This window comes from Tachysurus vachellii, chromosome 12 (assembly GCF_030014155.1).
Source record: "Tachysurus vachellii isolate PV-2020 chromosome 12, HZAU_Pvac_v1, whole genome shotgun sequence".
NCBI lineage: Eukaryota > Metazoa > Chordata > Actinopteri > Siluriformes > Bagridae > Tachysurus > Tachysurus vachellii.
Genome location: NC_083471.1, coordinates 7,367,449 through 7,383,432, shown reverse-complemented (window position 1 = coordinate 7,383,432; position 15,984 = coordinate 7,367,449). Strand labels below are relative to the sequence as shown.

At 42.5% G+C, this 15,984-nt stretch overlaps 2 protein-coding genes across 5 annotated transcripts in view; both read right to left on the bottom strand.

Moving 5' to 3' along the window:
• stxbp5a (syntaxin binding protein 5a (tomosyn)) overlaps window positions 1-4,532 on the bottom strand; it is a 70,453-nt gene extending 65,921 nt beyond the window's left edge. For 3 of the 4 annotated variants that reach the window (XM_060883848.1, XM_060883850.1, XM_060883851.1), the window contains exons 1-2: window positions 4,077-4,532; window positions 2,741-2,838 (exon numbers count right to left, since the gene is read on the bottom strand). In XM_060883848.1, the coding sequence (XP_060739831.1) occupies window positions 2,741-2,838; window positions 4,077-4,217 (239 nt within the window). In that variant the 5' untranslated portion in view covers window positions 4,218-4,532. The remainder of the gene's footprint in view (window positions 1-2,740; window positions 2,839-4,076) is intronic. The other variant, XM_060883852.1, reaches the window with a different exon arrangement.
• Window positions 4,533-13,348: 8,816 nt separating this feature from the next.
• Window positions 13,349-15,984, bottom strand: part of adgb (androglobin) — a 42,100-nt gene continuing 39,464 nt past the window's right edge. The window contains exons 29-33 of the mRNA XM_060883337.1: window positions 15,412-15,557; window positions 14,933-15,088; window positions 14,401-14,480; window positions 13,925-14,108; window positions 13,349-13,717 (exon numbers count right to left, since the gene is read on the bottom strand). Of these exons, the coding sequence (XP_060739320.1) occupies window positions 13,658-13,717; window positions 13,925-14,108; window positions 14,401-14,480; window positions 14,933-15,088; window positions 15,412-15,557 (626 nt within the window). The 3' untranslated portion in view covers window positions 13,349-13,657. The remainder of the gene's footprint in view (window positions 13,718-13,924; window positions 14,109-14,400; window positions 14,481-14,932; window positions 15,089-15,411; window positions 15,558-15,984) is intronic.

The following is a 15,984-nucleotide window of genomic DNA, read 5'->3' as shown; positions in this document are numbered from 1 at the left end:
ACACACACACACACACACACACACACACACACACACACACCTATGCCAGCTGCTGTTGTATCATTAGGGCAGAATGGAAGGATAAACTATTAGTATTTCCTGACCTTTTTTCCTCACATTTACATCACATTCTATAAACATCATCATCAGGGGGTTCTTGCTCATTGATTACGTAAGCTCTGGATCTCTGGGTCTGAATCACACAGAAACACCTGACAGGAACGATAACAAATACAATAGGACAAGGTGATGTTACCACTGACCAAAAAAAAAACAGCTGGAGAAAACTTAGACACGAGGAAAGAAGGCACAAAATTGGTCCTTTTCATGCTTCTAAATAAATAAATTAATTAATAAACAAACAAATAAATACAGCATCACTGAATCCAGTGACGGTAACCAGCACACTTGACAATTCATTTGGACAAATCATATTTGTTTTTTCTGGTTTTGTTTTTTCTTTTATATGAGAGAAAATCAGTAGAATTCTGAGTGTGTCAGAGACCTGAGCTGCACGCTGTGGTCCTCTTAATACACCAGAGTCTTTAAGAGTCTCCGGGTTTTAGAACGTGATCATGTTGAGAAAATTTCCTTCGTTTCACAACTCAAAGAAACAACAATTTTCAACCCCACCTCTCCCCTTATCTCTCTCTCCCTTCTCTCTCTCTTTCTTGTTGTCTTCCTCTCTCTCTCTCTCATTTTGGGGACACTAAGCACCAGCTGCAGCATGTGACCACAGACTTTGTTGGATCATCATGACATTAATAACGGCGTATCATCTACACAACGCAGCTCGATTTAGATGTTTGTTCAACAGCAAAGCAGATCTCCAAGTTTCAGTTAAATGTCCCTCCCCAGCTACATCTAAACCACACAGAAGACAAGCCAAACATGTGGGATGTTTAAAGAAGTCTGACACATGTGTTCTTTTCCTCAGCCTGTGCGTGGGATAAATGTAGGAAAGACTTCACGAGTCTGTGCAGCATATTTGACAACAGAAACGCTTCTGTACATCATAGACACTCTGCTGCACTCGAACTTAGTCTTTGTTTGCAGAAATGAATTGATATAAATCAACATTCCTTCTTCAACAAGCCTCTATAAGTCCTTTTAGATCACCTTTTAGGTGAAATAAAAATGACTGTATACTGTATGAGTGCTGATATATCATTTCATTACGCACTCAAATGATGTACAACCATTTATCCACCCACCTATCCATTCATCCCTCCCTCCATTTATCTATCCATTTATCTATCCATGCATCCATCCATCCATTTATCTATCCACCCCTCCATCCATCCATCCATCCATCCATCCAACCATTAATCCATTCATCTATCCACCCAACCGTCCATCTATTTATCTATTCTGCTTAGCATACACTGGGTTACTGGGAACATCCTGGGGCCTCAGGGCACAAGACTAGTGTCAACCTGCACACACACACACACACACACACACACACACACACACACACACATGCCAATTTATGGCCAATTTATAGATGGCAATCAGCCTACAAGGCATGTCTTTGGACTGTGGAGGAAACCTGAGAATCTGGAAGACCCCCCACCCCCATGAAGGGAGAAAAATCCAAACTTCACTCACACACACACACACACACACACACACACACACTTTGAAATTGTAAGCACATTCATTCCCCTGTGTTAGGAAGAAAACAGTAAACAGTCTGAGTTTTTTTGGGGGGGATTACAGCACAAGTATCCCAAGGGCAATAAGCTGTACACTTCTCTCAAGTTTTTTTTTCTGCTGTAATCTTCTGGACGGCTCTGCTGCTCTGGCCTCTTGATCTGCCACTTTCCATCATCCTCATGGGCAAGAAAAAAAAGCTGAGACAGACAAAATACTGAGACAGAAAATAACAAATAGAAACTACACCCTGTGTAACAAAGACGGAAAAGACGGCAGGATCAACCAGAATACAGATGGAAAAAAAATGTAAAGAAAAAAAAAGTAGCAACTTCATGCTTATTGAAATCAAAGAATTGATAGCTAAGGATCAGTCTACAAGCACTGAAAGCATTAAAGGACGACAGGCATCGAGGAACTCTTTCAATCCAAGTTAAGAGATTTTTTTTATTCGTCTTCACTTGAATGCTGTGTATCTACTGAAATCCTGATCACCATGTGATGCTTAGTATCAAGACCCTCGACAGGGGTCCTTTTTAAAGGCGGAAAAGAAAATTCTCTGGAGTCGCAGCGTCAGCGTCAAAATCTCCAAATAAAAGAAGACAGGGATCAGACGAAGCTGATCTGCTAATCTGACTGACAAACTCAAAGCAAGTTGGTGTAACGGGAATGAATGCGGCGGGGAGAGAAACGGAAATCTTTTCAGAGATGAAATTCAGTTGTCAGATTCCCCGCCTGCACAAGCTCTGAACTGTGAGTGAGCCGAACCAAACAGTTCGTTCTAAAAAAACTCGACTTCTCACGTTCGTCTTCCTGAATTTCTGATTTCAAGAAACGCTTCTCAAGCAGAGATAAGAACAGAAATAAGAGAAATAAATACCAAAGTGTTTCCCCCCTTTTCAGCATGATTCGTATCAGACACCGGCGTGAAACCAAGATGAAAACATGAGCAATCACTCATAAATACTGAAAAGGTTTAAAAGGTACTTACAGGAGATTTCTCAAGGCCCTGTCTAAAAAAGAGCACACACACACACACACGACAGGACAAGACAAGACAAGTCACACTCAGATTAAAGGATACAACCGCAGAGCTCCACTTTGAGTCCCGATGGCGAGGATTTTCTGGACCGGGTCGAAGGCCATGGAAGATGGCTGATATGGAAAACCATGGCGAACCGTCTGATAAAGGAGAGATCGGAAATGTTAACATTAACACAAGAATCAAACAGTACAGCTAGAATATAATGCAGATTTACTTGTTTTGTCAATTCTGGGACACTATTTATTCCTCCAGCTGTCATCTCTGTCTCTCTGACACTGTCTAATGAGAGAGTGGAGGCATAAGCGTGTTACATAAGTAGTTCCTATGTTCTCACCATTGCTGGAGTGCTGCAAGCTGAAGGCACCGAGCCACAAGCTCCATCAAAACAATGACAAAACAGTGGACAAAAGGGATGCAGTGTTTATTTTTTACTCAGTGTATAAGAGGCCTGAGGAGCTGCTGGTGTAACCAAGGAGGTTTCTAAAGAGTTTATTCTGAATTCTGAATAGTTTCTACTCATGCATCCAGCAGCTATGGTACAGGATTTCCCGTGTGTGTGTGTGTGTGAGAGAGAGAGAGAGAGCGAGAGAGAGAGAGAGAGAGAGAGAGAGAGAGAGAGAGAGAGAGAGAGAGAGAATTAGTCAGTGGTGCGAGAAATCAATTTTACTGACTGACATAATCCGCACAGAACAGATTACGCCAGATTCTGGGTGCTCTTGTTATTTGTACACCTCGCGCGCACTCTAAAGCTTCACTCCATTAGAGCAAACCTGCAATAAATTTGATTTTTTGGTCTATTTATTTCGTTTTTTATTTATTTTTTTAAAAACAAAGCAGGCTTATAACGCTGCACATCAGTTGCACCCTAAAGCTAAGACGCATTCCGTATCCGCACAAACCGGGCAGCGCTGCGTAAACTGATGCCATGGGAAATATTTTTACGCAGCCGCAGCGCAACACAATAAACACCAAACCAATCCTTCTGAAAAGACATAGATTAATATTGACCGCGTGTAAAATCAGCACTTCAGGCCAGCTCTCTTCAGTGACAGTGTGTGTGTGTGTGTGTGTGTGTGTGGTGTGTGTCCATAGTGCGCCGGCCTGTCTATTCACACACAGTCCCTCCGTGGACATGAAGGATGAAACGCTGCTGTGTTGCTGTACACACACGTACACACACACACACACGCACACACACCCGTCCTGCTTGGACCGAAACGTCAAGAAGGACGCGACACGTTAACGATTTAACGATATCATGTGAAATCCGCACTTCTTTCTAAAATAACACCAACTCCGGCTTAGCGTCAGCAGCTGGCCCTCGGACCCTGCGCTCATACACGGTGGTAAATCCTGTGCGTTTGGCTTTGCCCACCTTACAGAGCTGGAAGTGCTCGGACTGGAGGGTCTCCGGGAGGATGAAGTCGTTCTCTTTGGCCCCTGCATGCGGCGACGCTGAAGGCGATGATACCGCCGTCAAGCCGTCCAGCACCTTCCGAATATTAAACTTCTTCATTTTTTTTTGCTCCCCGAGTTCAGTCAGACTGCGTCAAGAAGGATGAAGCACCTGAGACGATATCACCGGGTTTAGGGTAAGAGATGAGGGAGGAGGGGAGGGGAAGCCGCTCTCGCTCGCTTCGCCGTATTTAAATCTGACATTTTAGGGCGCGTTTTCTACCCTCTCCATGTCCATGTCTTTGACGTTGACGTGGGATTGTTTTTTTTTTTTTTTTCAAGTGCCTATGTTTGAAGCTTGGCCAAGTCGGCGTCCCGCTGCGTCTTCGCGTCTCTGGCACTCTCCGGTATCTCCGCCCTCTCTCTCTCTCTCTCTCTCTCTCTCTCTCTCTCTCTCTCTCTCAGCTCGCTGAAACGGCTGCAGCGGCGCGACTGCGCATTGCGCGCGACACCCGGATGTTTGAAGGGAGGAAAGCTCGTGCCGCCGCCGGTTATACTGCGAGTGCTGCTGCTGCTGCTGATGATGATGATGATGCGCGCTCGAGTGTCGCCTGTCGCGGAGATGATTTTGGAGCGAGCGTTGGCGTCACGTGACAGGCATCGTGGCGGTGGAGGAAAGAAGAAGGGAGGAAGGAAGAGGGGGTGAGGGTTAGAGAGGAGAAGGCGCTCTGTTGCTCTGATCGTCAACTATCTGGAGGAAACAAAATTCTGTGGAGGTTCAGTGTCTGCTGTCATGACGTGTAAAAACAAGCGGTGTTGCTTCACTCACTACAGAGTTCAAAACTGCGTCTGGAAGCAACATCAATACAACAACTGCGCATCAGGAGCTTCCTGGCTGAACAGCTGCTCACAAACCTACAGTATGAGCAACGCCAAGTGTAGGCTGGAGTGGTGTAAAGCACTGCAGCTGGACTCTGGATAGTGGAAACATCTTCTCTGGAGTGATGAATCACGCTTCACTGCTGCATCTGGCAATGTGATGGATGAGTACGGATTGGTAGATGCCAGGAGAACGCTGTCTACTGGAATACAGAGCTCCAAGAGTAGAGTCTGGTGAAGGAAATGTCATATTAATGTTACAACACAAAATAAGATCCGTAAAACATTCTATAAATTTGGTGTGGAGGAATCGCACAGAGCCCTCACCTCAACCCCATCGAACAAATTTGGGATGATTTGGACCGTCAGTTAAAAGCCAGACCTCCTCAACCAAAACCTAAAACCAGTCTTTAAAACAGAATGGACACCAATTTCCACAGACGCACTTGAAAGTCCGGTAGAAAGATATTCCAGAAGCTCTGAGGCTGTCACTGCTGTGTTAATTATCTTCACGGCCATGGATTTGGATTGGGATGTCCAACAAGCTCATACACGAGTGATTTAGCTATAGATATGATCATGGGGTGTTTAGATGAAACAGGAGCACCTTACAGGAACCCAGAGGTGCAACCCAGATGGTACAAAACTCCTTATAGACTGTAAGATAAGATAAAAAAAAAAAGATAAGATAAACTTCATTGATCCCACAGTGGGGAAATGTACTTATCACAGCAGCTCACAGACAGTTATTAAAGACTTATAGACAATAAGAAGAAAGAAAAGCTTCATATAAAACAATATTTAAATAATAAGAATAATAACAATAAAATTATATTTCATTATAAAATATTGCACAATAACATCGCTGTAATGCAGTATTGTAAAGTCTGACAGCCACTGCAATGAACAAACCTGCAGTAGTGCTCCATCCTACACTGGAGGTGTAGCAGTCTGCTGCTGAAAGAGCTACACAGAGTCTCTACAGTGTCATACAGGGGGTGAGAGGTGATGTTCCTAATAGATGTCAGCTTGACTAATATCCTCCTCTCACCCACCTCCTCCACAGAGTCCAATGGACAGCCCAGGACGGTGCTGGCTCTCTTAACCAGCTTGTTTAATCTCTTCGTGTCCCATTCTGTACTGCCTCGCACACAGCAGAATACAGTATGGAGAATTGCGGCGGTCAACACAGTATAGAAAAATCGAGTAATCGAGAACCTGGCGTTATGAGTCTCCAACACTGTTTCTAATTCTCTCTCCTGCTATACAAAAAGATCTCTCTGATGGTTCACTGAATATGCAGAGATCATTATGTTGGCTTGTAGAAGCCAACATTCTGTTTTGTTTATTCTTCTTAGACAAAAATATATTAATTGCTACTCCTCCTAAGGATTTCAAGCCACATGCACCAAATCGGATTTGTCATAGAAGTTTGTTGCTTTTACTTTTCTAAGCAATGCGAGTACCGGGTCTCAAAATGGCCTTTTTTGCCCTGGACACCCATTATAAATTTAGAGGTTTATAACTCAGCAAGCTTTCAAGCTATCTACACCAAACTCGGACAGCTTCTTTAGGGTGATAGGTTTCTGGACAAAGGTTTAAGTTGGTGTACCGACTGGCCTTTCGGTTTTCCCGCAGCTCCGCCCCCAATATATGCAAAATCAATAAACTTTCCACAACATTGACATGTGACATATCAAAACACTCTGAACAAAGAGGGGAACTTCCATCTCGGGTATTCGGATGACGTCACTTGCCGTAGCGTGCAGCCCTGCCCCAAAATAAAAATTACCACAAAATGGACGTGTGCTATAACAAAACACTCAGAACAATGTGAAGAATTGTGTCACGGGTATTCATGAAGTCACATGCTCGTATCCACTCCCCACCAAAAGTATTGGCACCCTAGAATACAGGCCTTTGGGTATACTTGCTCCGACAAGCCAACATCAAAGAATCTGGGACTCCACACACTAAGAACTTTATACCACAGATAATTAGGGCTTTCATTTTTTAATTATTTTTTTTATTAGGAGAATGGAGAGATGCAGAAGCCCTTATAAGGTGAGGTGCTCTTTATTTACATATGAGGAACTGACCAATCATCCACCCACCCACCTATCCATCCATCCATCCACCCACATACGAATGCACACATTTATATCTGTAAAAGCTCCAGACACCGACATCAGTGATTTAACGCAATGTTTCTCCATTGTTCCAGTCTCTTTCTATTCATGCCTCTTTTTTATTCAGTGTGGAGTCTCCTAGGTGTACAGTTTGCCTTCAGACAGCTTTAATAAGACCTGTCTATTGATGGCAGTCTGAATGGCTCTCCACAAGGGGGCCAAAGTTCAGTGCAGTGTAGCCATAACGAAGGACGCCGTGCTTCATGCTCTGTGTCGACAGCAAGCACGTTAACAGACCCTGATTACACAACCAAATTTCATCAGTTTTATTCCTTTCCTCAATGTTCTATGCTAGTTAAAGTCTACTTAACATCCGTTTAACCAATGTGGTCTTAATCGAACACCTTTGTGTTTAGCAGCTTTTTTATGCAGGTGGAGATTAAACAGCTGTGCCGCTTTATGAGACCGCCGTAAGATGCGCCATGTCACGATTGTGTTGTGATGACCTCCAGTAAAGGATGAATAATTTAAAAAGGGTGTAATTGAATATGCAAATTTGTGGTCTTTGATTGAAACCTGGGATGTAATTTGGGTCAGCAGTATAAAGTGAGTTTAACAATGAGGGTATTATGTGGAGAGGTGTGTTGTTCAAAATGAATTCACTGCTAATACAACAAGGGAGAGAGAAAGACCCGTGGCCTTTAACGAACATCATGTCACCCACACACTCACACACACACACACACATACACACACTCACCTGAATGTAAAAGAAAGCTTTTGCCTCTTTTATTTATTTAAATAAAGGTTGCTGTTTATGTAAATTCCCACAAGACCTGAACTGACAGAAAGTACAGCTACCTCATTGTTCGGGTAAAATGCTGGTGGTGTTTCTCCTATGAGCAGATCTACACATCTCTGTTAAAACGGCACATATTTTTGTGGTGTTAAAAAAAAGAAAATGATTTTTGATGTGATACATCGACCAACAACATTAAAAAAACAAAATAGAATCACATTAAAACCTAAGATCAGGGGTGTTTATTATTAACCCGTCATCAGTGACTTGGTTTCATCGGACCGCTGAAGTTATGGTCCGCTGAGAGCTTACAAAACAGGTACACGATGTCCTGTAGAACACAGTAAAGTCCATCATCAACTAGTGGTGAAAATGTGGCACCACAATGAACAGCACTGAGAACAGGACGTCCCTCCAAAATGGACAAAAGCACAAGAAGAATCTAATCATGGAGGCTGCATACAGAACATTAAATGAGCTGTAAGAACATCTGGAGAGCAATGATTACTGTATGTGACACACCCTCACATATTCTTCACCTGTATGGACTATGGGGCAGGGCAGCAAGAAGGAAGCCTTTTTTTCACAAAAACCATGTGGCAAAATGTCTTACAGCCTGATGAGACCAAGGTAGAGCTTTGTAGGTATAATTCGAAAAGATATCTTGGTGCAAAACAACATCAAAGAACACCATATTTCACTGATCACTGTCTCTTAATCACCTATCACAGATCGCTGTCTCTTAACGACCAATCACTGATCACTGTCTCTTAATGACCAATCACTAATCACTGTCTCTTAATGACCAATCACTGATCACTGTCTCTTAATGACCAATCACAGATCACTGTCTCTTAATGACCAATCACTGATCACTGTCTCTTAATGACCAATCACAGATCACTGTCTCTTAATGACCAATCACTGATCACTGTCTCTCAGTGACCAATCACAGATCACTGTCTCTTAATGACCAGTCACAGATCACTGTCTCTTAATGACCAATCACAGATCGCTGTCTCTTAATGACCAATCACTGATCACTGTCTCTCAGTGACCAATCACTGATCACTGTCTCTTAATGACCAATCACAGATCACTGTCTCTTAATGACCAATCACAGATCGCTGTCTCTTAATGACCAGTCACAGATCACTGTCTCTTAATGACCAATCACAGATCACTGTCTCTTAATGACCAATCACAGATCGCTGTCTCTTAATGACCAGTCACAGATCACTGTCTCTTAATGACCAATCACAGATCGCTGTCTCTTAATGACCAATCACTGATCACTGTCTCTCAGTGACCAATCACTGATCACTGTCTCTAAATGACCAATCACAGATCACTGTCTCTTAATGACCAATCACTGATCACTGTCTCTAAATGACCAGTCACAGATCACTGTCTCTTAATGACCAATCACAGATCACTGTCTCTTAATGACCAATCACAGATCGCTGTCTCTTAATGACCAATCACTGATCACTGTCTCTCAGTGACCAATCACTGATCACTGTCTCTAAATGACCAATCACTGATCACTGTCTCTCAGTGACCAATCACTGATCACTGTCTCTAAATGACCAATCACTGATCACTGTCTCTAAATGACCAATCACTGATCACTGTCTCTCAGTGACCAATCACTGATCACTGTCTCTAAATGACCAATCACTGATCACTGTCTCTAAATGACCAATCACTGATCACTGTCTCTAAATGACCAATCACAGATCACTGTCTCTCAGTGACCAATGAGTAATAGCGTTCTTCAATACTACATAAAGGTATTTTCGATCCGAATTAAAAAGTATTTTTTATATATGTATAAAAGTTTACTATGAGGTTTCATGACCAATTATTTACAAAAATGTTATATTCTATCTGATTATATTCTAAGCGAAACTCTTCCTTGTTGAAAGCAGGTCCATGTTAAAGTGAAGTGCTTTTCTTGCAGCAGATGAGAACACATTATTCACCAAATAAACACATGTAATGAAATTCAGCAGATCAGCACAATTATTGATGCAATCTGCAGTCTAGATTGTTTTTCTCTTTATCTCTTTAACATGCAAATAATACAAGGCAGCATATTTCATCATATAACTGATAAATAAATAAACACTAATGAAGACAACAGTTAGTGAATATTTGGGATGGTCGAGTTTCAGTTTGGGAACGTACTGGAAAATTCTTTTAAAAGTACATATATCTCTTAAATGTTAAAAATGTTTCTGATTTTTTTGTTTTGTAAATTTATTCGGCCTGGAAGCACTAAGAAGTGAATCTGGATGTGTTTTCATTTTTTTTCTAGTTGTGTCTTTGGGATTAATTCCATTATGCTTATAAAATATGAACAATCTGGGAAAATGTTGATGATGATGATGATGATGATGATGATGATGATGAGATCAGGGATTAAAAGCCTGATCAACGCAGTTCTGACATGTAAAGGCATCTTCATCGACCCTGATGTGATGGCGGTAAAGTCCACGTCTTTCTTTACGAGTCAAAAATCAGTTTTCGACGAAGGTGTCTGTTTGGAACTGCATCAAAGCGTGGTTTTGGTTTTGAAAAAAGAAAAATCCAATACAGTCCATATTAAAACATGCAAAAAATCTCCACACCAAATAGTTCATGAAGGCCACTTACCTGCTTCCCTCCAGGATTTGTTTGTGATTGCTGCTGCTAAAAATGCATGAACGGCAGCCATTTTGAAAAATCTCCTCTGAATATTATATATAGGTTTGCTTGATTTTTAATTTTCTGGAAACCTGGACTTACCTTCAGCACTTTTAAGTCCCAGCCTGCAAAACACAAACACAAACACACACACACACACACACACACACACACACACACACACACACACACACACACACACACATAGGTTGCATTGTTGTCTAGGCAGGTGGCAGGTGTAGGTCCATTCTATCTGTAACAGAGGAAAGCACATGAACTGTACACAAGCGTGGAAATTGATGAAAGGATGAATGAGTGAAATGAATGAACTCACCAGGCATGATGCAGCTGCAATTAAACCTATTCTCTCTCTCTCTCTCTCTCTCTCTCTCTCTCTCTCTCTCTCTCTCTCTCTCTCTCTCTAGCGTGTGTATGTGTCTATGACAACCAATGACGCAACAAAATGTTTGGGATGGTGACGCTCACACTCCAGTATTAGCCATGATATGATGCGCTCTGCTGATCATTCCAACAAAAACCACACCTCACACAATTGGGTGCGTCCCTGATTAGATCACACACACACACACGCACAGTCCAAATTCACACTTTTAGAGTCGATGCACCTACAAACAACATCCGTAGCTACAGTACGAATATCATGTTTTATTGCAGCCCAGTGTTTTAACCCAAGGTGTAAAAAAACACTCCTTGGTGTCTATGGAGTGCGTCACAAGTGCAATATCTCATACGGATTTCTTCACTTTTCAGTAAATAAAGGAAAAGAAATGCAGAGCGTATTTACGGGCCATATGAAGCATGGTGACTGCAATGAGATGTAACACACCAAGTAGTGCAACAACACAATCGTAAAAGTAAACACAAGTCAGAGAGCTGAAATGGGTTTGATATCAGCATGGTGTGTGGAGAAAAAATAACCGTTTTTGTTTTTCTGAAGCTTTTCTATGAAAATATCACCTCTAACTCACATTACAGTAATATTTAAAGTTGCTAGATGAAGGCATCATCAGTGGAAAACTGATAATTCCCCACAACATGTTTAAGAACCAGTCCATCGTGTGAATTTGTCTCCTTCCAGTCACAGTGTTATCGAACAAATTCTCAAACCCAAGCCAGAATATCACGATAGAGGGACACTCCAGACAGACGGGGGGGTACTCTGCGCAGACAAGTAGATTTTGTACAGACAGGGGACACTCTCGACAGACATGTAACACGCTAGCCACATAGGGACACTCTGGACAGACAGGGGACACTCAGGAGAGATAAGGACACCCTAGACAGATGGGAGACACACTAGACAGATGAGGGCACTCTGAACAGACTGTGGACATTCTGGCCAGACAAGGGACACTCTGGCCAGACGAGGGACATTCTGGACATACAGTGGACACTCTGGACAGATGGGGACACTCTGGACAAACGGGGGACTCTGGACAAACGGGGGACACTCTGGAGAGATGGTGACATTATGGACAGACGGCAGACACTCTGGACAGATGGGGACACTCAGGAGAGATAAGGACACCCTAGACAGATGGGAGACACACTAGACAGATGAGGGCACTCTGAACAGACTGTGGACATTCTGGACATACAGTGGACACTCTGGACAGATGGGGACACTCTGGACAAACGGGGGACACTCTGGAGAGATGGTGACATTATGGACAGACAGCAGACACTCTGGACAGATGGGGACACTCAGGAGAGATAAGGACACCCTAGACAGATGGGAGACACACTAGACAGATGAGGGCACTCTGAACAGACTGTGGACATTCTGGACATACAGTGGACACTCTGGACAGATGGGGACACTCTGGACAAACGGGGGACTCTGGACAAACGGGGGACACTCTGGAGAGATGGTGACATTATGGACAGACAGCAGACACTCTGGACAGATGGGGACACTCAGGAGAGATAAGGACACCCTAGACAGATGGGAGACACACTAGACAGATGAGGGCACTCTGAACAGACTGTGGACATTCTGGACATACAGTGGACACTCTGGCCAGACGGGGGACATTCTGGACATACAGTGGACACTCTGGACAAACGGGGGACACTCTGGAGAGATGGTGACATTATGGACAGACGGCAGACACTCTGGACAGATGGGGACACTCTGAACAGACAGTGGACACCCTGGACAGATGGGGACACCCTGGACAGATGGGGTGCCAATACATCACAATCATACAAACACACTTTGGACAATTTAGAGATGCTAATCAGCCTACAAGGCATGTCTTTGGACTGGAAAGAAACCAGAGAAGTTGGAGGAAACCCTCAGAGCAAAGGAAGAAAAAAGCTAAACACACAGTTTTGAGAGGGGAATCAAACCCACAACCCTGGAGGTGTGAGGGAAACCCAACATATTGAGTCAAACGGCTTTACCCAAGTTACAACTTTATACAGTAATGTTAAGTTTCTTCAGCACTGGCTGTATAATCATCTATATTACAAGCCGCTTCGCTCAACAGGAAGCCTCATCATCTAGACTGGCGTCTCTTATTGTGTTGTCAAATAAATAATAATAATCTCTTTTCTAATACAATAGATTCTAATAATACAATAATAATCAAATCTCTCTGATTACACACTCAATTTCAACACACACACACACACACACACACACACACACAAAGCAATGGAAAATCTCACCCGCATGTTTGTATTGTTTCTTTCTTTATTTTTTAATAAACTCTGAATCATAATAATATCCGAAGTGCAGGGTGACTCATTGTCTCATCGCACGCTGTTAAAAATAAAACTCATATATTCGAATCCCGTACAAATGAACAGCTTCCTCACACTAGAGAAGAACACCTCAGTGGAAGCGCTCACGTCTCCGTATGGATCTAGAGACGGAAACGGATGTGAGGACGTTCTGCATGATGTTTGTTTTGTTTGGTTCTTATTTATCGGGTGTTTGATATCTGCTTCATAGGTTCAGTAAACAGAAACTTCTTCTCTCTTTGGAGACTTGTCTTCTCTTTCCCTACACCGCTCTCCTCTCTTGTGCTCCTCCAGGTTTCAGGTTCGACTAACCTCACGATTTTGGTCAAACCTCCGGAGTAGCTCAGCTTTCTCCTCCTGAGACAATCAGTGAATGTGTTAAACCAACGGTTACTGTATTAATCTTTAAAGAGAACATTTATTTATTAATTAATGTCTAACGTGCCTTATGTGAGTTGCTCTTTATAAGGTAATATACAATATAAAATTCAACTATCCGGAATATATATATAAAAAAAAAACTTATCTTATAAGTTATTTTTCATTGGTTTAAAAATATCTAACCTGAATTTTTTTAAACAGTTCATGTTGCTCTGTTATCAGCTGCTTGGTCTGCTCCTGTTCCTGCCGCCTGCGTTCCAGCACCGTCTCTCGGTACAGGCGAAAGCTCTGGATCTTCTCCAATTGCTCCCTCTGCTGTTCCTCCTCCATCACTGCATCCTTCAGACGCTCAGGCTTGCTGGTCCTCCTACAGTGTGAGAGAGAGAGAGAGAGAGAGAGAGAGAGAGAGAGAGAGATTGTTGATGTGGAAGCCGACTCAGACAAGCCATCAAATAAAGTTATATAACGTATATATCAGTAATGATTTGAGTGCTAGATTAACGATAGCTGCTTAATAGATTACTGAGAGTTCAGTAGAGAGACAGTCTTTAAAATGTCCCCGCTCAGTGCCCTGACTACTGAACTGTTTATCGAATTGAGACACCAGAATTCCACAGGAAGTCTGTGGAACTTCCTGTGACCATGGAATGGATGCGTACCTGATGAAAGGTGTGAGGTCCAACGTGTGGTCTCCGAGTGTGCTGAGATTTTTCAGGTACTGCTGACGAGTTTCAAAAGCCTGCACACCAACACCAACACCAAGGAGCGCACACACACACACACACACACACACACACACACGCACGTATTCAATTAAAGTTTATTTGTATAGCGCTTTTCACAACTGACATTGTCTCAAAGCAGCTTTAAAGAACATAAACATACAACAAAAGGTTAATATAAAGAATAATATAAAGATTAATAGAATACAAAATTTGAGATTAATATTAGATTGATTTAGTTCACAATGTGTATGTATTTATCCCCTATGTGCAAGTCTGAGGTGACTCAGGCAGCAGTGGCAAGGAAAAATTCCCTTGAATGGTAAAGGAAGAAACCTTGAGAGGAACCAGACTCAAAGGGGAACCTCATCCTCATATGGGTGACACTGGAAGGTGTGATTATAAATATACAGTCGTACACTAGTATATAGTCATAAATGTGTGTGTGTGTGTGTGTGTATACACAGACCTTAGCTGCCCTGCCAGGCTCTGCAGATTCCCAGGCCAGTTTCATTGCCTTAATTTGCTCAAGTCTCTCAGTGTCCTTTTTTACCTCGACCTGTTCTTCGTCTGTCTTCTCACAGACCACACGAAGTATCCAGTGTGGCTTACTCTCATCCAGACTCTACACAAAAAACACACACAGACACCCTTTCATATGTATACACACCTTCTTCGGTATCTGCGTTGTAGAGACGATGGAAAATATCATCCTTAAGTTCTTTTTTTAAACATATTAATACTTAAATCATAATAATGATTGACTCATCGTCTAAAAGCACTCTATAATCACCTGATCTGTTAAAAATAAAACTTGTATGTGAAATCCTATTTAAGCAGACAACTTCCTCCCACTATGGCGCTCACACATCCAAGCAGCTCCAGATGAATATAGAGAAGACAAAGTAGTCCACACACACACACACACACACACAAACACACACACACCTTTTCCATCTTGACTTCTGCCTTGGGTATGGCTTTGTCTTTGTCCTTGTCTTTGGTCTTGGCAGCTTTGGATGCGGACGTTTTCTGGGATGTGCTAAGGGATTGCTCCACGTTCACAGGTGTTTCCTCGATCAGGTGTCTGAACACTGCACACATTACATGAGAAATTTTTTTAGAAACATTAGGATTAATATAGTAGAAGAAATGCACCTGAATAACTCCACAGTGACTTGCATTTATATGGCTATACAGCTGTAAATAGTGATTGTACATCAGTTGCTGCTATACGCATCACTCTGTGTGAATGGAGAACATGCTAGATGGCAGTATTGCTCCATCCTACAATCAACCCTTCCCTTCCCTTCCCTTCCCTTCCCTTCCCTTCCCTTCCCTTCCCTTCCTACACAAGCTCTTTCCCTTCCCTTTGGTCTCCTTAGATACCCATCATCCCACTGGACAGGCTAACAAATATACATGGCATCCATAACGACTGAATGACAGCAGGTTCGTATCTAATCTGAAGTCGTATCCTCCGTCCATTCGCCAGAAATATCCGCCAACTGAGACAATGTG